This window comes from Elephantulus edwardii, unplaced genomic scaffold (genome assembly GCF_000299155.1).
Source record: "Elephantulus edwardii isolate Elephantulus edwardi_28Jun2011 unplaced genomic scaffold, EleEdw1.0 scaffold00087, whole genome shotgun sequence".
Lineage (NCBI taxonomy): Eukaryota > Metazoa > Chordata > Mammalia > Macroscelidea > Macroscelididae > Elephantulus > Elephantulus edwardii.
Window position 1 is genome coordinate 6,381,148 of NW_006399837.1, and position 23,246 is coordinate 6,404,393.

General features: G+C 44.3%; 1 protein-coding gene across 1 annotated transcript in view; it reads right to left on the bottom strand.

Annotated features, from left to right (window-relative positions):
• Positions 1-698: 698 nt before the first annotated feature.
• Positions 699-23,246, bottom strand: part of AP1S3 (adaptor-related protein complex 1, sigma 3 subunit) — a 28,347-nt gene continuing 5,799 nt past the window's right edge. The window contains exons 2-5 of the mRNA XM_006890315.1: positions 21,866-22,044; positions 18,978-19,086; positions 9,159-9,296; positions 699-734 (exon numbers count right to left, since the gene is read on the bottom strand). Of these exons, the coding sequence (XP_006890377.1) occupies positions 699-734; positions 9,159-9,296; positions 18,978-19,086; positions 21,866-22,044 (462 nt within the window). The remainder of the gene's footprint in view (positions 735-9,158; positions 9,297-18,977; positions 19,087-21,865; positions 22,045-23,246) is intronic.

The window sequence follows — 23,246 nt, forward strand, 5'->3', positions numbered from 1 at the left end:
TCTTCCAGAATATCCCTTTATTCAATTAAAAAGGAAATTCAAAATATCAGCTTGCTAGCAGCTTCTGAGGCATCAAAAACACTTCCTGAATTCTGTACTATCTTTGGTTACTTTCCATAAATCTCATCATGAAAAAATATAATCACATTTTTAAAAATCAGACACTTTGCTTCTAAAATGAAATTACAGTATTATTCAGTGTATTAAAAATACCTAGTATTCTGTAAAAATGTTGGATTACTAACATAATTTTGAATTATCCATAAACATTCCTTTAAAAGGTGAAATGTAAAAAAAGATGACATTGACACAAGACAGAATTATATTCAAAACCACTTATATCAAACGTAAGTTTCAACCTGTCAGGAGAGGGTCTCAACCAACAAAAATATATTGCAACCAATTTATCAAAATTAGCCTTAAGGTGTCATATGGAGTTAAGATCATTACAAATATTCTGTCCACTGAGCTATTTTAATATTCATAGTTACAATAAGTGTTCTTCATGTACAATATAATACAGACATGGAATAATTATAAATATGTTAAACAACTTCAAATTTTGCTAGTTACCAAATAATCCCTTTACATTCTTATTGGCATGATACCAGGGGCACCGTCGGGAGATCAATGCAAAGACATCATTTATTTACAGAGTCACAATGTGTAGCACTCCGGGTCTTCAAGTAGGTGTAAAGTTAAAAAGTAGGCTTGTTCATGTATTCTTCCATTGTCTGAAAGAAAACCAAACATTAGAACAGTTTTCCTTTTAAACTATGAACAGATAGAAATTTTGGACTTTCTTTCATTCTTTCTTCTCATTTTCTCATAATGAAAGGGAGGAATTTCTAAAACTCATCTGAACATAAATCTTTGCATTTTCACCAAAGAAGGTGGGTATAACTTACCAATACACGCACATTTGTGACTGGAACAAGTAACTTTCAACTGAGAAAACTTTAAGTTTGATCATTAAATGAATTTCTGATTGTTGTTGTTGTATGTCGTTGAGTCGCCTGTGACCCATAGAGACCCTATGGACAGCAGCTCTGAACCCTGCCCTGTCCTGAGCCAGTCTCACTGACTCTGACATACCTACCCCTCTTACTCCAGTCACTGTATTAATCCATCTCATTCGGGGTCTTCCTGTCCTGCGCTGTCCCTCCCTCCACCCTTCTGAGCATGATGTGCTCCATCATGACAGATCATAGGGTCACTATGAGTCACAGTCGACCTAATGTACCTAACAACAATACGTCAGATGCCGAAAGAGCACCACTGACACAAAACTATGTGCTAAAATTAGCCCAAAACCCATGCCTTAGAGACATGGTAACATATGCTATGAAGAACATCTTACTATACTTAATGCCAAGATCTAGAGGCTAAACAAACCGTAATTAATATCGTCAAATGTCCACCAGGTGCTCTGCTGGAGAAGGAGGGACAATCTCCTCCTGTACCAATCAGATCCGATTTGGCGGTACACACACAAAAATAATAAAATTTTAAAAAAAATTAACAAGGATATCATCAAATGTGTTGGAAAATATTTCCTACAAAGTAGACAAATTCTGTTTTACTCCTCATCAGATGTGCTAGCAAGTTTGCAAACATGTATAGGCCATAATTGTTTCCTGAACTTCTAAAAGAATTTTGAACAAACTCAGAGTTACGAGCTATGATTTCTGTTGTACATAAGGCCCCTCGGAGGTGAAGCTGTCTTAAAGGGCACCTCATTACCAGAAAGAGTTAAAACGACGCCTTGTGCAGGCAAAACACCATACAAGACGGAGGGAGGTTTTCTTGCAGTCTCTTCTTTTGTAAAACATGAATATTCTGGAGTTACCCTTGGCTTTGGAGTTGGATGTAAAAGGGAATCCAAGGGAGCAAGAAGGTGTCATTTGATCACTCTCCCTCTGCTTGTGAATTCATTAGCATGCTAAGAAATGCCCAACTTCTTAAGCTGAAACCCAGGGTAAGCAAACCACTGATACCTGGAAGAAAGCATACCAGCATGGGCCACACAGACCAAAGTTAAGGTTCGACCAAGTGTGCTCAAAGGATACTAGGATTTGTCGTGGTCTCGGATATAGGGCAATCTTTAGTAGAACAGAACACACTTCTGTCTGGTCCCACGGCATCCTGGTGACCACTGATGTCACTGAGCCCCCTGCAGTGGCTGTCATGTCAAATCATCTCCTAAGGGTTAGTCTCCTCTTCACTGACGCTCGGCTTTACAAGCATGATGTCTTCGTCTACCAGTTTGTCTTTCCAGATGACAGGCCCAAGGTAAAGGAGCCACAGTCTCGTCATTCTCCCTTCTAAAAAGTATTCTGGTTCTAAGTCTTCCAAGACTGACTGGTTTGTCTGTTCTCCCAGCAACCCACAGTGTATGCAGTATTTTCCAACACCATGGTTTGCACAACATAAATTTGATTTCCCTTTTCGTTATCTTGCTTTTGCATGCATATCTAGCTAGTGTGACACACTAGGTTTTCTATTTTATTTCTACTGTTCTTCTACTTGAATCCCAGGGCTTTTCTTCCTAAAACACTTTCACCCAGTCATGCATACTTCCTTTCCAGGCTCTTGGTCCTCCTTGACGAGCAAGGAGGTCACACTCTAAAACAAGCCCTTGTATCTCTTCCAACAGATGCTGGCATGTGTACCTGGTCATTTAGCAAGGCTGGTGTACTGACATAATACGTAATAGAGTCAGTGACAAACAGAACAATCATCAAGGAGACAGATCGACAGAGCACCTGCCACAATGAACTCAAACACAGCAGTGGCTGAAGACGGTGCAGTGTTCCGCTGGGGTGTTTTACACTGCTCTGCTGGACTGCTCTGTACAGCGGTATAAAGGGTCATTATGAGTCAGAATGACTTCACAACACCCAGCAACAGTGTATTGGCCAGAACCAATCCACATTTCGTAGAGTCTGAAGCTAGCAGAATTTTTTAAAGAATAAGTTTCCAAATACAAATCTAGGTATAGCTTTTACCTAGTATGAAAAAATACATCACAACAGATTATACATTTTAAAAATATGAATGAGACCATTCATACTACAAAATCCAAAACAACACTATATAATTTTCACCAAGAAGTGCCTGGCACACTTCTATAATATTTCTTTTAGATAATATGGCTATGTATTCTTTGCAATTAAAAGTATTTATACATGTGAATCATTGTTAGGTCCTCCCTGCAGCCTTAGAAGGAATCTGAGCCAGCAAAAGGCCTTGAAGGTGACACTTTATTGGCTTCAAGGTTCACTGGCCTCTTGTTATTGGCACTGCCTGGCACCACCGATGACTCAGTCAGCTGAACGTCACACTGCCCTTCCCAAGCTGTGCTGTTTACCCAAGTTACACAGATCAGAGCTTACTTTGCTAAAGGCTGGATAGGATCCTAGGCTGGTACAGTCTGAAAGAGCTCTGACCTTGCCTTTTCCCAGGCTGAGGTGTGCATAGCGGAACATCATCAGTGATACCTGCATCTGGATGCATCAAGAAGTGTATATGCTATGCCTTTCTAGTCTCTCCATGCCTTTCTTACCCATTAGGGCACAAGGATTTTCCTTCACTTGACATTGAGGTGTTACTCATACTGAAGGCTGTACTCTTTCATCTTCCTCAATAAATGGTTCAAGTCTTCTTCAGTTTCTGAAAGCAAAGTTACGTCTTGTGAATACTGTAGGTTGTTGATGAGTCTTCCTCCAAGCCTGATGCCATATTCTTTTTCACATAGTTTAACCTCTCAAATTACTTGCTCAACCTACAGGTTGAGTAGGTATGAAGGATACAACCCTCACACACACCTTTCTTAACTTTAAATCATACAGTATTCTCTTGTACTGTTCAAAGCACTGCTTCTTGGTTAGGTACAAGATTCACATGAGTACAATTAAGTGTTCTGGAATTCCATTCTTCCATTTACTATGATCTGTGACATTTAATGTTTCTGGCATTCTCTGCTTTCAGCCTAGGTCCATGTGACATCAGCAAAGATATCCTTTGTTGCATAGCCTCACCTGATTCTAACTTGAACTTCTGCCAGCTCCCTGTAGATGTACTTACTCCAGCTAGTTTCGCATAATCTTCAGCAGGGTTTTATTTGTATATCATAGTAATAATGTTGTTGTTATGTGCCGTTGAGTCGTTTACGACTCATAGCGACCCTATGCACAACAGCCCTAAACTCTGCTCTATCCTGCGCCAACCGCACTGCCTCTGGCACACCCATACCGATGACCCCAGTCACCAAATCAATCCATCTCATAGAGGGTCTTCCCCTCCTGCGCCGTTCCTCCACCCTCCCAAGCATAATGTCCCTCTCCAAGGACCCGTCCCTCCTGGCAACATGTCCAAAGGGCTCTATGAGGAGAACTGTGGCATCAGGATTGGTGGAAGATCTATTAACAATCTGCGTTATGCAGATGACACAACCCTGCTTGCTGAAACTGAGGAGGACCTCATGCACTTGCTGCGAAGGGTCAAGGACTGCAGTCTTCAGTATGGACTGAGGTTCAATGTCAAGAAGACAAAGATTCTCACCACTGGACCAATTGGCAGCGTCAGGATGGATGGTGAAGAGATTGAGATTGTTCACAGCTTTAGTTTGCTCGGTTCCACAGTCAACACTCTTGGCACCAGCAGTCAGGAAATCAAAAAGCATATCGCGATGGGAAAGTCTGCTGTTAGGGACCTCTCTAAAATACTCAAGAGCAACGGTGTCTCTCTGGAGACTAAAGTGCGCCTGATACAGGCCATGGTCTTTGCAATCGCTTGTTATGCATCAGAGAGTTGGACAATGACTAGGGAGGACAGAAGGAGAGTTGATGCCTTTGAGCTGTGGTACTGGAGAAGAATACTGAATGTACCATGGACTGTCAGGAAAACAAACAGATTCATCTTGGAGAGGATTAAACCAAGCTACTCCTTGGAGGCAAGGATTCTGGGGCTTCGTCTGACATACTTTGGACATGCTGCCAGGAGGGACGGGTCCTTGGAGAGGGACATCATGCTTGGGAGGGTGGAGGGACGGCGCAGGAGGGGAAGACCCTCTATGAGATGGATTGATTTGGTGACCGGGGTAATCGGGATGGGTGTGTCAGAGGCGGTGTGGTTGGCGCAGGATAGAGCAGAGTTTAGGGCTGTTGCGCATAGGGTCGCTATGAGTCGCAAACGACTGGACGGCACATAACAACAACAACAATAATTTCTGCACTCCACTAGATCTCCTTTTGGGGTGAATGTGAACAAACATATTATCTTTTCCAGACCACTGGCCAGCAGCCGTCTACCAAATTTGTTGACATTGACTAGCGAGCACATCAGAGTTGCCCTCTGTTTGTCGAAACATGTCCACTGGTATTCCATCAATTCCCGAGGACTTCTTCCTTTGCCAATGTCTTCCAAACAGCTCGGGCTCCTTCCTTCTTTGCTTCTTGATCATCTGCTACTTCCTGAAATGTTTCAATGTAGGCAATTCTTTTTGGTACAGAGATTGTCCCTTCCAGTGATTGTGTGTCCCTTCCATCGTCTTTCGATGCTTCCTGCATCAGTCAAGATTTTGCCCATACAGTATTAATACTGCAAACTGAGACTTGCTCGGCTTTGTTCTTCCATTCCTTCAGCTTGAGAAAAGCTGAATGTGCTCTTCGCATTTGGTTTTCTGTCTACACATCTCTGTATATTTCAGTTGAATACTTTGCTCTGTCTTCTCAAGCTGCCCTTTGAAATCTTCTGCTCAGCTCTTTTTATTTCATAATTTCTCTCTTTTGCTTTTGCTTCTCCAGAGTGAAGAGCAAGTTTCAGAGGCTCTTCTGACACTTGTTTCGGTCTTTTCTTTCTTCCCCATCTTTTTAATGACCTTTTGCTTCCTTCACATAAGATGTGCTTGATGTCATCCCACAGCTGTTCTGGTCTTCAGTCGTTAAGTGTTCAATGCATCAGACTTATTCTTGAGACAGTTTTTAATTCAGATGAGATAAACTTAATGTCATATTTTGGCTCTCATGGATTTGTCTTAAGCTTCTATTTGAACCTGCATATGATGGTCCGTTCTACCATCAGCCCTGGCCTTGTTCTGACTACTGATACTCAGCTCCTCCACCGTCTCTTTCCACAGGTGCAGCGGATGTGAGTCCTGTGTATCCCACCAGACACAGCCTAGGAATACAGTTTTCATTTGCTGTGTTGTTGATTGCCTTCAAGTCAAGCACAACTCATAGTTTCCAGAGGCATGCTATTTAGGAAGTGGATACCACTCCTGCTTCCAAAACCTGTCCTAGAATGTTACTGTTTTTATATGCCAGTGAGTTGCCTGTAATGTACAGTGACTCTATGTAGAGCAGCTCTGAAATATTTGCAATGAAAAGTCACTGACTGTATAAAATTCTTTCATGTGATCAATACAAGGTCAATTTTTTAAGGAACTCCCTAAATGTTCACTGACTGAGCTCAAGTGGGCACCAGAGCCCAGGGGACCACCAAAAACACACTTCCTCAAGGTGACAAGGTCTCCTAAATCATCAAGAGTGGTTCAGGGGGCGGCAGGGACACTGCTGCTCACAGGGTAGAGGCTAACTGGAGGGTCCCCAGGCTCCTGCCCACCAAGATGCCCTACTCAATCACCAGGGACATGAACTACCAATCAGTGCTGATCTGTCTGAAGAGATAGGCTTTCTCCTGAAATACCTGTCTTCCAGATGATAAAGCACTTTAGAAACACCAGGAACACTGTTGGCACTTTACTGTACTGAGAAGCATTTAAAATAATCAGTGTGTCTTGGCCCCAATTCAAAGAACTTTAATTACTAAATCCTCAAACCCGAAGCCAGTCTCAACTGCGGTCGAGTCAATTCCAGCTCCCAGAGACAGTCCATTGGGTTTGTGGGGCTGTCTGTTCCCCAATCCATAGAGTGGATTGGAACCACTGACCTTTTGGTTAGCAGTTCTGATGTGCTATGCATTATGCCACCAGGCTTCCTACATGACCCGTAGGCCCTGTTAAAAACCTGTTTCTCCTATAAGGAGATGCTCCAGCAAGGGCTAGGAGGGTAGATTTATATAGAGCTGGCCCGCTCCACTCCCTAGGATATTTTAAGTAAGGCTACTGTGAAGAATTTCCAAGCTACTGATTCCCCCAAGTACCTTATAACGTTCCCTTCCTGTGGCACTTGGCAAAAGCCAAGTAAACAGTGGAAAGTTTAACTGTATTTCGGAGCGGGAACAAACGTCTTTGGCAATGACTGCCTCTCCTTGTAATGGGCGCACAGACTCTTCTGCGTGCCCACTCACGGAGACTGAGGCTGGATACCCCAGGGCTGAGCCTCTTGGAAGACAGAGCAAGTAAATTACCCAGAGAAGGACCAAAGTGTCACTGGAACATCTCATCTGGTATTGTTTCCAGGCTATTACTCGGCCTCTCACTTCCCAGAAGCAGGACTTCTCATACCAATTTGTAAAAGCTCTTTTACCATCTTTCGATCACCCAGCTTTGTCATTATAAAAACACCAATAGTTGCCCTCAAGCTCATTCTGACTCAGGGGCACCCTCTCTGTGTCAGGTAGAACTGTGTCGCATGATCTTATCAGTGGCTGCTTCTCCAGAAGCAGATTGCCCAGTGTTTCATCCAAGGTGTGTCTGGGTGGACTTGAACTTCCCAGTGGTTGGCAGACAAAAGTGTCAACCATTCGCACCACCCAGGGACTCCACGATTTTAAGGGGAAGCTGGGGAAACCCACCAATGATGTGGGACGCAGTCCTGGGAAGTGGTGGGCTGCATGCAACCCAAGCCCTCCTCATGTCCCTGTGGGCTGGGCACGGTCGTTACGTCACCTCATCTTCGAGGGTATTAAGAAAGGGACGTAGGTAAGTTCTTCCACAGGAACAAAGAGCAGGTCTGAATCGGCATTTCTGGGCCCCTTTACACTTGGCAAGAAAGCCCCGTGTTCAGAATGTATTTATGCAAATAGAAACATACAGCCTCCCCAGGAGGCAAGAGAAATTTTAATTAAAATGATGAATGCCATCTTCAATAATAAAGCTCTAATATTCCCAGCAAATGAAATACTGAAGGGTTGCTACTCTTCCTCAGGCAGCACAGATCTAAAGAAAAGGCTTTTCCCACCTCTCAGCAAATCATTCACGAAAACAACGGCACCAAGCTCTCAATACCTTTTTTGTTGTTGGTTTTTGTTTTGTTTCGGTGTGTTTGTTTTGTTTTGTTTTTACAGTGAGGTGCCATGACTAACAAGCTTGGCCAAAAGCAAAGAGCAAAAACCCTGGAGCCCCGCTGCCCTGTGACAAACTTACTAGCCCTGTGCTGTCAGGCAGGTCATTACCATTTCTGTGACTCGGTTTCCTCATCCCTAAAACAAGGGTAATACGACTACCACTGCCTCTTAAAAACTGCCATGGGAATGAAATCAATTCTCTGTTTAGATCTGACACTGACACAGAATAAGTACTGTTGTTCTTGTTGTTGTTGTTGTTTTTGTTGTGTACCATGGAACTGACCCAGAGCTGACCCTCCAGCTGATTTTCAGAGGCAGTTAATTACAAAGGAGGAGACTGCCCATCCTTCCCCCACAGAGCAGCCGGTGGACTTGAACTGCATGCTTTGGGGACTGCAGAGCAGCTTCTTACCTCTAGACTAGCTGAGCGTCCAAGACTAAGTACTGTGCTTGTCAATAACAGCTGACAGTGACCCTGAGTGTATCATCATGAAACTGAACAACAAGAATTTTCAAGTGACTGATTTTCCCCCAAGCAGATCACCAGCCCTTCTTCCAAATCCACCCCTGGGCAGATTCCACCCTCCAACCCTCTGCTTAACAGCCCACTGAGTGTTAGCTATTGCAGCACCCAAGGGGTTAACGGAATCCCTGAGTGTGGGCCAACACGGTACAATCTGTGAAAGCTGGAACCTGTGTAAGGCGTGGGCCCATCAGAGAAGGAAAACTCAAACATTGTCTATTAAAACAAGATAAAAGCGTGGCAAGACTACAGAAAACCTGCAACGTCGGGCAAAGCAGCCCGTTCCACCTCTCTGCGATTCCTGCAGGCTTCACCGCAGAGTCCCGATCACCTCCCCTTGATGTTCCTACCCCGGGGCCCCACGAATGGCCAAGTCTGTACCAACCTCCTGGAGCATGTCGTACTCCTGCGTGGCTGTCACAGCCGTTTTCTTCGATGTTTCTTGAACTTCACCGCCTATTATAAACTCGTCCAGGATAAAATAAGCCTTTTCAAAGTTAAAGATGATATCCAGCTCGCAGACCTGGTAGGACAAGAGCCAGAGTGTTGGTAAACTTATAGTAGTGTCACGGGAAACATCTATCTGCACCTGGAGTGCTTTCAACGGCGGCCCCTTGGAGCAAACCCCAGACCAGAACAGTAGAAGGTACTTTAAAGATAGGAAAAGAGGGCCGGGGAATTCTAGGGCTTAAGTCAATGTACAACCACATTCTGTTAAAGAGCATTTCCGCAGGCAGAACTGTTTATATGTCATGATGAGACGTTAGAGGCTCAGAGCAGGAGCTATGTCAGGTGGATGAACTCCGGGCCCTACAGGCATAAAGGAAGCCCGGGCCCCTGGGTCCTCCGCAGACACTCGCCTCAGAGCTTCCTTCCTTCCTGGAGATGTTCCTCCTGTAAATTTTTGCTCCCAGTTTGAGGCTCTCACTAGCTCACCCTTCAGAGGGAAATCAACTTGACCATGCTTAATTTTCCTCCAATGATATTGCAGGCCAGTGTTCTCAAATTTAGCACGTGTCAGAGTGACCCAGAACTCTCCTCACCACGCCTTAAGTTGCTGATTCAGAAGGTCTGGGTGAAATCAGAGAGTAGGCAACCTAGCAACTTGCCAGGTGATGCAGATGCGGCCAGCCCGGGAAGTCACGCTCAGAAACCCCTGCCTGTGACCAGAGCTGAGGCTGACACAGTCCAAGGAGCGGAGCTCCACTTCACCAGCCAAACAGGACTCGTCTTCTACTCTTCCACCAGATGGCCACTCAAGTGCCATCCCTGCCGTCTCCCTTCCCTCACTGTTCAACTGCCTGAAGCTTCGCTTCCCCTTTCCACAGCCTTCCCATCCAACTGACACCTCTCCGGTACAGGCTGAGGGTGTGGAAAATGAACGTTTCCATTCTCCGCTGTATCTGATGCTCTTCACCAGTCTCCCTCTCCTGCGACTGGCCAGCTCCCCATCTCTATCTCTGACGACTCCTCCTCAGAGTTCCTGGATGACGTATCTCTCCTACGCTGCACCGTGTGGGGAATATTTATAAAGCGCTTGAGGAGAAATACCAATCAACAAAACAAACACCTCCACTGTGTATTATTTATGTTCTAAGGGCCCATCTTCTTAAATAGGGGTGCTCCCCAAGTCACTCCTCCCTTCAAGGCGTGTGTTCTCTTAGCCTCACCTGCAGCTTACAGCTTTGTCTAGTGTATTGTTATCTCAAGGCATCTCGTCTTCATCTTTTCTGGGAACTCTCGTCTGGTATATTTACCACACACTGGACGCCTTTACCTGGGATCTTTTTCAGTCCAAGCCACCCTGTCCCACAGTGAAGTCAAGCGATTCTTCGCTGATGCCTCTCTGCAGTCCCTCCCTCTGGTTCATTCTAGAGCTCTCCTGATTTTCTCCCTCCTCTCTCCCTTCCCTCTTCCCTCCATCAGTCTCCTCCCTGTCAACTTACTCACCAATTCCTACTGGTTCTATTTTCTAAATAAACCCTTAACCCTTCCTTCTCCATTGTCGCGGCCACTCCTCAGGCCTGCAACATCTCTTGGTCATTGTAAGGACCTTCACGTGGATTCTAACCCTGCTCAAGGCCACCAACCACCCACACTTGGCTAAAATGCTAATTGTGGCTATCCCTGAAGCACCGATTTGAAGGCGTGTGGCCAGGATAACAGCTGAAGTCCTCGGTATGGCACGCAAACACCCCCCAACCCCGACCTTGCCATGTGGTTTCCAGCACACACCCCATATAGTCACGCATTCCACAAACTCATGTTCTGGGGCCAGGCCTGGGCCCCTTACACATCCCAGCAGTTCTTGGAATGTTGACCCAAGTATCCTTTCCTTTATTCTCTTGCTGCCAAAATCTAGCATAGTGTTCAAGGTCAAATTCAAAAGCCAACTACACAGTGATTCTTCAGATCCTCTTTCCCTCCATTCAGAATCAGCACCATTTCCTGTGTTCTCTTCTACACTTTACAGTGAGCACTGTAGCATTTGACTACTTACCCACTAGCCCCTCTTATCATTTGCCTTCTGGTTGATTCCGACTCAGAGAGACCCTGGGCGGCAGAGCAGAGCTGCCCCAGAGGGTTTGCTAGGTTGAAATCTTTATAGGAGTAGATAACCTGTTTTTTCTCCAGCGAAGCTGCTGGTATATGGTTGAACCACTGATTATTTGGTTATCGGGCAATCACGTAATAGATTTATCATTATTGCTGTTGTCCTCACATAACATTGAGTTGGAACCACTCCTAGCTCTGACCCTCTAACAGGTTTTCAGAGGCAGTTAATAACACTGGAGGAAACTTCCCATCTTTCTCTCACGGAGCAGCTGGTGGATTCGAACAGCAAGCCTTTGGGCTGATAGCACAATTCCCTTCCATTAGGCCACCTAAGTTCCACCATTAGAGGATAGCAAATAAGACTAAGACAGAGTAGAGTTCTCAATTCAGGCATCTCTACCTCCCTGGTATCCAGGACTCACAGGCACAATGGGACAAATGAGTGAGTCTATCAGCACACAGGCTGGGATCAATGCAAGAAATGCATGGTTCCCCAGAGAGACAATGGTCTTCCTCTATTAAATGCTAGGACTCGCCTAGCACGGACATCAACAGCTTAGATAACGGCTCCGTATGTTTAGGATTTCCGTCAATAAAGCTGCAGACTCCAAGCGGAAAACCATTTATGCGGACAGATCCATTGAATCTAGAAAGATGTGAATAAATTAACAAAACACTACAGTAAGAAACTGTTGCCAGCTCAGAACTAAAGCACGCGCGCGCACGCGCACACCCACACAAACCCTGCACAAAACCTGTGAGAGCTGGACCTGGGCGAGACTCACCTGCTCTCCCAAGTCTCCCCAGATTCCTCCTTTGACAAGGTGCAGCATTACCATTTCTCGCTCTCTCTGTATTAGTGGAAGTTTCTACACAGGTTCCCATTTTAGAAGGTTTTACTGTGTGTACACAAACACACTCTCTCACACACATAGACCAAGTTTCTTTAAAAGTGCCCATTTCAGGAACACTGGTGGCCTAGTAGCAAGAAGCTGTGCTGCAATCTCAAAGGCACATGGTTTGAATCCCCCAGCTGCCCCACAGAAGGCTGGGCAATCTCTTCATGGGAGAAAAGCCACCAGAGGGTCAGCTATGGGCTGGTTCTGACTCAGTGGTATACAATATCATCCTGAGCATATACTTCTTCCTTAAAAAGTGTTCATTTCTTGGGACACACTATTATAAACCAGGGGTTCTCCAGACTCTTCGGTGCTGGGGTACGTCACCACAAAAGCAACTTGTTCTCGATTTATGAATCCATTTGTTCCATTCCAGAAAACTGTCCTTTCAAGGATTTGAGTGACAGCAGAGGAGGCCCCCTGGCAAAACTGTAGAGACATTCGAGTAGAATATGGGCAGGTATACGAGCAAGGTTAAAATGCCAGTGACAGGGGAAACATTTGCAAAATATGTAACGGGGGAAAGACGATAACTAAGCATGGCACAAAAACAAATCCTGAAAATCACTACAGCAAACATCATGATAAAAAAAAAAAGGCAGAAACAAAAATTAATTTGTCTGCCTGGTGGGTTAGTTTTCTGTTGTTTTAAATATGTCTAGAAGGGAATAATATATGCATTTTAAACATCAAGAAATTAAAAAAACCAAAGTTGTAAAGAAGCATAAACAAGGCAAAAAACAAAAAGAAGTGGAGAGAAAAGTGCAACAATGAATGAATGGAATTCCAAAATCTCTGTAGATGTTCGCTGAAATGAATAATAATAATAATAACAATAAAAAAATATTAAAAAATGATCAATAAAGATAAAAAATGTTTCGCAGCCTCACTAGAAACTGGACAAGGCAAAATAAGTGTTGATCTAAAAATCAAGAAAGTATAACCTCTATCACTGATGTTGATATGGACAAAGATTGACTCACTCACTGTGAGAGAAACTGCGCATTTTTTGCTTCATTCCTGTTGTAAATTTTTTTAAGGGCTAAATTGTTACCATTTACTTGTGTCTGTGAATTTTAAACGTACAAATCCTCTAACAAAATATTTCCACAAGTAACTTCTTCCCATGCTCTACTCACACTACTGCAGAAGGTCAGATTTCAATAGCAAAGATTAGTACAGAATATTAGTAATAAAAATTAGAAACTAGGCAAAGACTAGAAACAGAGAATTGGTTCATCTGGTATACTAATAGCATGGAAATCTCCCGTAGAATTTCTGAAAGAATGAGAAAGATGTACATGGAAAAGAGTTCCGAGACACACTTAGTAGGGGAAGAAAGTTGCAAAATAATATGTGTAATACAACTCCAATTTTTTTTTAATGTGCATGCTGAGTGATGCAATGGTTAGGGTACCTGGCTGCTAACCAATAGGTCAGTGGTTCAAATCTACCAGCTACTACATGGGTCAATAAGAGTCAGAATCAACTTGAAAATAGCTGGCCTTTGGTTTTTGCTATGTCTAGAAGGGTAGATTAAGCATATGCATTATTTTTGCAATTTAAGTGACATAAATAAATAAAAAGAATGACAGTCATCAGACACTCATGCACAGGAAAGAAGGTAGGAGAAGGAGCGGTTACCAGCAGTCAGAAGAGACGAGAAGTCAGGAGTGACAGGAGCAAGAGGCGAGCTGAGGAATCGCAGAGTTCAAGCCAGGTGCCTCATCACGAAAAGCCAGCAGCAGAGCCCTGCAAAGTGAATCTGACAGAGACCAATGCAGATTCCTTATTCCATATCCCACTCTCAGATCAACAATCACCCCAGGTCTGGTGTGCTCTCCAGCAGAGTTTACTGCCCTGCTTGCCAGGGTTAAAGTTCAGGGTGGTACAATTAACACACTCAGCAGCTAAATGGAAGGTTGGAGGTTGGAGTCCACCCAGAGGCAGCTCGGAAGAAAGGGCCTGGTGCTCTACGTCCCAAACAAATCAACCACTGACACCTCCATGGAGTGTATATGTCCTACTATGATATGGGACCGCCAAGGTCAGAGTCAACCTCATGTATCTAGTGGTGAAAAGTGGCATCCCAAGTATGACAACACAGGGACACACAAGGGTAAGGTGGGTATATGCCACTCACATCTGCAGACCATAAGGCAGATGGAAGTGTAGGCTCCATTTCCACTGGCATTACCGAGCATCCCACAGCAGCTCCAGAGCTACTCAGTGATCTGATCCCTAAAACAAAGGGGTTTTTTTTTTCATTTGAGAGCAATGGTAAACGCTGCAGGAGACCCTTGGACCGCTTCAGGTTTCCTCAGCCACTGTTTAAGTCCTCACCAACACAAGCCCACCGCCACTGAATTGATTCTGACTCCTAAAGGTCCTACAGAGCACGGAACTGTCTCACCGAGTTCCTGAGGGTGGAATCTTCTGGAAGCTAACTGTCTGGGATTTCTCCCTGGGGCAGCTGGTGAGAGCAGGTTGTCCACCTGTTTGCAACCGAGTGTTTTAAGCCCTGTACTACTAACTTCAGAAAGCTTTCTCCAGAATACCAGAAATTAACTTTTGATGTTGGGTGACTCCATTCCATCTTATTAGGCAAATGTGTATGGCTTTCTTCTCACTCAGACCATTAATGAATGAATGAGCATCTTTTATTTACTTTTTTCCACGTTTCTGTATTTTGAAATAAGCTTATAAAGAAACCAAGAGCTGCTTATCCTTCTCCCACAGAGCAGGCTAGTGGATTCAAACCACTGACCTTTCGGTTAGGAAAGCACCAGGCCACACATGACCCAAACTCCTTCAGACATTATAACTATATATTATTATTACTATACAACTGACCATTTTATAAAGTCTTATTATTTTACACTGTCAGTGCAATCCTCATAGCAATTTCATGAGGTCAGCAAATAAATATTTCTATTAGCCTTTGTGAGGATCACTTTTCCCTTCTGTAAAATGAGATAAGGCACAGTCTTATTGGTGAGAAAACTGACGCCAGGCTCCCTGACTCACAGGACTCTTCTCACAAGAAAACTCCCTAAGTCAAGGTCAAATCTTCTCTGAAACAGGGACATCCACGCACCCTGAAGGCAGCAGTCAAAATTTACCTTATAAACTGTAACAGAAAAACATGGCAATCCATTCAGTCCTCAAGCAACTCTTATCTACTGTGAGATGCTAAGGCATCTCAGCTTCTGTAAATTGGGGTTAATGCCACTTACTAAAGATCGAAAGATTAACTGATTAATCCTTGCAAATCTCCTTGGAATGGAAAAGTGCTAAAAGGCAAAAAAAAAAAAGAAAGAAAGAAAATGGTACATAAATTAATAGCTAAAGATTAGGGGTTATTCCTCACAGGAAGATAGTCCTTTGCAGTCTAAGAGAAGGTATGTGCAAAGGTCCCCCCTGGATATCTCAAGGGCAAAATCTGCAATATTAGCACAAGAGGAAAAGAAAAATATTTTAAGAGAAATCTATTCCTTCTGAAACAGTGTCAATGCGAATCAGTGCTGGAAGCTTTGCCCATCACTGTTAATTAATAAGAACGGAACACCTACCGGGCATATAGCCTTGGACTGCTCGTAGCTGCTCTTAGCTTAATCAAAGATGCATTGAATTTTGTAGCGAATTAAATTTAGGTTCTTGACAAAGACAGAGCTTCTAAAGGTATGCCAAAAGAGGCCGGAAAATGAATGGTACAGAAAGAGGAATTCATCCTGACTCTCTGCGTACTTCTAACTGGGTTTAACATCGGTGAAGGTGATTCAATTCTCTTGAGGATCACAAGGTATTCTGAAATCTTTGCTTGTAATGCAGTCAGACTGAGATCAAGGGCAACCCCAATTCGCATTACCACGGTTGGTTTAACCCGGAGAAAACAAGAGGCAGAAGCAGAGAAGGGAAATGCGCGGAGCAGGCAGGGCCTTCCAAAAGGCCACTTCAGTGGCTTCTTTTAAAAGGTGATGCCAATGTGTCAGAATTCATTGAAGTCATGCTGCTCTGTGGGATTCTGACCCACAGTCAGCACACAGGGAAGAGCCACACTGCCCCCACAGAATCTCCTAGGATGCTCCGCTGGCACGGCCTGTTATAAATTACGCTGCAAACTGAAAGGTCACAAGTTTGAACCCACTAGCTGCTCTGCTGGAGAGAGACGGGCAGTATTCACCTATAAAGATTGACTTTACAGCCTCAGAAAACTGACAGAGGGTCAGTGGGCGTTGAGTTTGAGTTTGTTCTCATAGAAGCAGATTATCAGCTTGTTTTTCTTGTGGGTACATCCCAAAGCCAATCGAACCATCAGGGCTCCTAATGAAAATAATCAATCACTTATTCACTGCAGGTGAGTCGGAACTGACTCACAACTGACCCTCCAGCAGGTTTCCACCAGTGTAAACTGCCAGTCTTCCTCCTGAGAGGCCTCCGGTTTTATAACTTCATTTATAAAAAGGAGACATGAACCAGGGGGGAAAAAGGAGGAGGAGGAGACAGAGGAAGCCCAGGAACTTTTCAAACATTCGCCCCTGTGAAAAGCTGTGTTACAAAAAATCTGACAAACTCTTGATCAAAACAGGAAATGTTGCTCATCCCAGTGAACAGAATAGAGAGAACTCCTGTATTCTCAACAGAGAGCAAATTCTCCTAACAGTGACAAATTAAATTTTAGTGAACAAAGAAACAGTGGAGAAAGCGTCACTAAGGAGAAAACATTTCACATATTAGTGATTTGTTTCTTTTCCTTTTTTTATTCCTTCCATGTTGTTTTGATGCTTCCTGGATCATTCAGGAATTTGCCCACAGCCTCTCTCAGCACTGTCACTGGACGCTTGAATGTGTAATGATTTGCCTCTTAAGACTGAGCTGGATTAAATGTTTCTGGAACATTTACCACAACCTGGCCCAGAGGTGATTACAGTGATAAAAAATAAAATACTAAGACCCAGGTTAGAGCCCAGGGGGACCTGCAGTTCTGTGATCAAGCCTATCGTGTACAAGGTGAAGAGCTGTTCCGAGCCACTGGAGCCTTGAACGTGTCCAAAGATATGAAAGGAGAAAAGTTAGAAGGCCAGAGAAGCTGTTGTTGTTATTATCCATCAAATCAATTACAACTCACAGCGACCCTCCAGACAACGGATCTGAACCCTGCCCTACCCTGCTCCAGCCTTGCCAGGTCTTGTATGCTTCTTGTTGTTGTTGTTGTTGTTGTTGTGTACCGTTGGGTCTGAACCAACTCATACCTGACCCTCCAGTAGGTTTTCAGAGGCAGTTAACTGCACCAGAGGAGACTGCCCATCTTTCTCCTGCAGAGCAACTGGGAGATTAGAACCATGTACCTTTGGGTTGGCAGCACAGTTCCTTACCACTAGACCACCTGAGTGATAGGTATGAGGTCAGTGGTAAAGTCACTGTGTTAGTTCATCTTGCTGAGGGCCCTCCACTTTTTCACTGATCTCCCACCTTTCCGAGCATGACGTCCTTCTCCAAGAACAATCTGGGCCTGATGTTTTTCATTATATTCTTTACCGATCACAAACCAGGGCAGGAAATGTCGAGGAATCCAGAGCAGAAAGGACTAGATACAAGGCTAATAGAGAAGAGCAAAGATCTATTAGTGAGAGAAGGTGGAGATGAACCTTAGTCGAACTGGAATACACAGAGGTGAGTATGCGGCAAGGAGGAGAGTTAGAGAAAGCAAACACTGTCCTTTGCATTGAAGGAACCAGAAGCAGAGTCAATCCGTCACTAAAACAGAAAAAAAGAGTTTCTGGAAGATGACCCAGTGTTATTTGGGTCATATTTAGGCTGATGTGACTCTGTGGATCCAACGAGGGTTGTCGGCCACAGAGGACAGGCTAGCTACCTACCAATGCAGGACTGAGTTTCCAGAAAGAAGGTCAAGGTCAGAGAGACAAAGAGGAAGGCAGGAAGACAAGGGGCAGTGAGAGGTCAGAGGAGGAACCTGGACAGGACCTTCAGGAAGCCAGGCTGGGGACCAACCGAACTCAGCATCATGGAACAATGTCAGAGGACAAGGTTGGAGTGTCCTGAGTCAGAATCCAGCTCAGAACAGAGGCCCTGGAGGTGAAGGAGCAACACTGGGGTCTGTCCTCCTCGGGCGGAGCCAGGGGAGCAACGATTTCCCTGGAACAAGGCTGGAACACAAGCTGTCCCTGCGGAAGACTGAGTTCTGAGGACTGGGCACCCAGCACAGTGCTGCTGGCCCGTCAGGGACAGAAGACTGAGGGGCCACACTGTGAAAAAAAGGATTGGAAAATTTTGTTGTTGTTGTTGTTGACTGCTTACCATTTTTTTTTTCCTACTTAAGTGTATAAATAAGATTAAAGAATATTTATAGCTTGGAAAGAAGCAGTCAGAGAGCGGACAGAAAGACAAAATAAAGAGAGACAGCAAAATGGAAGAAGACTATGAGATAGAACACCATGGAATCTTTCCCAGTGAAATTCCAGTTCACTGGACCAGTGAACTGACAAGGGCTCCAGCGTGTGGTATGAAGAGAGAAATATCAACCTCTTGAAAGCTTTGGCTGCTTCATTTGTTAAAAATTATCAGAAGGGGGAAATCTCTGCATTCTGATCTGAGGTCGTCTTGTGAGAGGATTCTCGGTACAAATGCTGTTCACACTTTGGCTTCAAAGAGCAGAGGAGCCAGAAGCAGAGGAACAGCAGGGGACAGACAGAGTGACTAATTCTGAGAGCCCAGCGCACAGCACTTACATTTCCAAAGTAGTTGTCCAGCAACTCCACGTAACGGTGCACAATCTCTAGTGTCAAGAGCTCATTGTCCTGATTTTCTATTGCACAGCAAAAATATAAACTAGCGTACCTTGAAAAGAAAACAACAGGAGGTAAAACACCGTGACACCCAGAACAAGCTGAACACAGTCTTTCCCCACCGATCGCCTTGCGGCTCCTGTCCAAGAAGCCTGCCCCTCCTAGAAGAACTTTACTTAAATAACAACTTCCTGACATATAAGAGTTGTTGTTGTTAAGTGCCGTTGAGTCGCAGGCAACTCAAAGTGACGCTGTGAATGAAAGTCCTGGACACCTCCTGTCTAACTTTTGTCCTTTCTCCAGGTTCATAAAGTTTCTGGAGGTAAGCTATTGTGGAAGTGGATGCCACTCCTGCTTCCAAGCTTGTTTTAATCGGGGAGCTCCACCAAACACCATCCACCATGAGTAACCATTATCGCATTTGACATATCAGTGTCACAGTGTTCAGCTTCACAGCAACCACGACATATAAGAGAGACTGTGTAAAAAAAGTGTGTGAACTAGATTACTCCTGTGACTTTCACGAAAGGCTCTCAACAAAGATTTTCCCTGGAGAGGTTTATTAGACATTGCAATTAATTCTATTAATCTAAGGCAATTTTTGCTTTATAATAAAATGTGTATGAATAATCTAGGCAAAGTATAATTATACTATTATAAATCAAAATGTGTAAGAGCTATTGAATGAAGTTTTAATTACAATGTTACAAACAAAATGTATATGAATGAAAAGCCCATATGATCTGTAAACTCACACTCAAATTTAAAAACAATTTTTCCATGAAGAGACACTCTCAGGAAGACAGAGTCCGCTTGCAACAATGAATGAATGGAAATTCAGGGTCTCTGTAAACTTTCATTAAAATTAATAATAAAAAAGAAAAAGAAGGGAGCTCTGGTGGCCTAGTGGCAAGAAGCTGCATGGCAATCCCAAAGGTAAGCAGTTCGAATCCACCAGATGCTTTGCTGGAGAAGGAGGGGCAATCTCCTCCTATACCAGTCAGATCCAATTTGACAGCACACATCATCATCATCATCATAATAGACAGAGTGCTCTGTCCCCTGGTAACTGGGATGTCTGTTCATGCCACTCCCTTGGTCGTGAACTGTTCTTTCTGGAGTTCAATGCTCTGGCCCGGGCTCTCAGGAGCCCCACCCTCTCACCTGACCCCCAGAGCTCCCACACTGTCATGGACCTGACCCCCATCGTCAGTCTGCCGCGTCTGGTTCCTCTGCTTCCAGCATGATTCTTCCCCAGGAAATACTCTTCTCTGTTGCCCATTCATCTGTTGGCTCCTATTTCTCCCTTAGCTACTAGACTGGATGTCATTTCCTCCAAATCATCTCTCTCTTCTGGGACTGGATATACCTGCTATTCATTCCCGTACCCTCCTCAACCACGTGTCCAGTTTCTTCCCTGTCAACTGCAGAGCTGACATGAGACCCTCATCTTGATAACTGGGTTCATCAACACAGGGACCTGGCTCTGTTTGCTACCGGATACCAAGTGCTTATGATCACCTGTTGCAAGAACCACCAATGTCTATTCTTCACATGGCTGTTGTCACTACAAACGAATGAACCCGACATTCTAAAACCAGCAGGCAGAATGTGGCGCAAGACTCCTGTCGGTTTCCTGGGACTTGATCTTGCCACCATCTATGGGGGGCTAGAACTATGAAGAGCCTTCGATGACATCCTGAAGGATGCTGGTACTCCAAGCTCTGAGCCTGGACCAGGACAAGGAGCTGTGCCCAGGCTTTTCCATCCAGTATCAGCCTGTGGAGGCCACTGCTGGGTTTTCCCCCATTAGGTTTTATCAACACCCTTTGTAACATATTTTTAACATATTTCTCCTCTAATAACTGTAGCAGAAATGATACACTCAGGATAAGTTGTGTTCCGGTTTGGGCTGAAAAAAAGGAGAGAAAAGTTGCCACGATAGATTCTGACACATGGTGACCCAATGGGAGTCAGAGCAGAACAGTGCTCCCTCCAGCGGTCATGGCCGAATTCTCAGAAGTAGAGTGTCAGGCCTTTCTTCCACAGCATCTCCAGGTGAACTCTGCCCACTAAACCTCCAGTTAGCAGCTTGGTATGTTCACCACTGACACATTTATACCCAGGGATTGCTGGACCTGGCTTACAGATCAGTGGCCTAGGTCTTCACTGACAAACCCTTACCTCTCAGGGCCTCACTTGTCACATCTCTAAGCTAAGGTTTCTCTCCCCATGGCAGGGAGGTATGAAAAAAAAAAAGTATTGGGCTTTGAAGACAGAAGGTCTGGATAAGAATCCTGGCTCTGACAATCAGGACTCGATTAGTGTGGTCGGAGACTAGCTAGCTAATTACATTCTCTGCAGTTTATTCATCTGCAAACATGAACGAAACTAAGAGATGCCCCATCAAACACAGCCCCTGTTTCTCTGTCTGACACGAGCTCGCATTCTTGTTCCCATATTACTAAATGATAAGTTTGTTTATTTAACAAGTAAGCAAGCCTATGAAAGCATGAATAGTGTGTCTTCTTAACAGCTCCATCCACAGCCATTAGAACAGATCAAGGACTCTAACAAATGCTTATAAAGTAACTGCCAAAAGCATGTGTGCAGAGACTAAGTCCCTACAGTCTCTCCTAGCACAGGGAAGGACTTTCAATGAGTGAAAGTGTTTTTCTAATTGGTACATAGATTATTGATAAACATATTTAAAGCCCAGCCTAGCCAAATTGTCAGTAAATGAAAGAACTGGTGTTGAAATCTAAAATATTCAAGATTAGAGCACCCCACCGCAAAAATGAGAAAGCTGGTTCTCAGAAAGCTACTCACACCTTTTATAAACAAGTTTGAGGTCCTTCCAGTCAATGAAGCTGCTCGTCTTCTGATTACGAGAGAGAATAATCTGGACGATTTCCCGGGAGATCTTCTTCCGTTCCTTGTCCTGGAGGGTGGTGTACCACTTCTGCAGCCGTAACTTCCCTTGTCGACTGAAGAGCAGGATGAAATGTATCTAGGGCAAAAGCAACAGAGGGCAGAGCCTGGTCAGCCAGTCTTCTCAGCAGACACTGAACATGGTTTACACAGACAGGAAATCCTCAGGATAAACTGACTGCATGGAAACCTGCTCCTGAGACAGTTGTGAAACTAGTCATTCAGAGAAAAGAAATGTGCACATCACAAACGTAGCATCCTTGTATTACGGGATGATAAGTCAGACGTTGTTGTTGTTGGTACGTGCCGTCAAGTCGCTTGTGACTCACAGCAATCCTGTGCACAATACCTTTCTGAACCATGTCCTATCCTGAGCCAATCTCACTGTCTCTGAGACCCCGACTTCCACTACCCCAGTTACTGTATCAATCCATCTCCTGGGTTTTCCTCTCCTGTGCTGTCCCTCCATCCTCCCAAGCATGAAGTCCTTCTCCAAGGGGTGTTTTGTTTGTTTGTTTGATAGATTTTTTTTCATTCCTTTAAGAGTCATAGACCCATTCCAAGAAGGAAAGAAAAGAAAATCCAAACTTGTACTGCTCAGTCAGTCACGGTGACTCTCGTGTAACCCACCATCACGTTCCGAAGCCTGTAAAATCTTTAACAGGATGAGACTGTCTCATCTTTTGCCCTGGAAGCAGCTCATGGATTTGAACTGTCAACCTTTCAGTTGAAAATTCGAATTTTCAGTTGAAAAGTTGAATTTGATTTTCAACTTCACATACTAGTGCCACAGTGCTTCTTTTGCACACCCAGTGTTGTTGTTGCTGCTGCTGTAAGCCGTGGAGTCAGACCTAACCCACAGCTGACCCTCCAGGCGGTTTTGCGAGGCAGTAAATCGCACAGGAGGAACTGCCCAGTCTCCTCACACAGAGGCAGCTGGGGGATTCAAGCTGCGTGCCTTTGGGATTGCAGCTAAGCTTCTTACCGCTAGGCCACCCGAGCTCCCCAAAGACCTGTTAGAGGGACACAAATATATAATTTTTAAAACAAAACAAAAAAGTTATCTTTCAGAAGCCAAAAAAGAAAAACTACTGAAAACTGTGGGTGAGTTTACTTACATAGAAAATACATACTTGTTCTATGTCACAATCACAGAACCTAATAATACAGACAGACTGTGGAGACGTAATTAAAGGGCTCAGCACGGGCAAAGAGTGATAAGATACATGAGTAAGGCACCCTCCTGCGTCTCCAGCGTTAGCATCCTCTTCTCAAGGCACA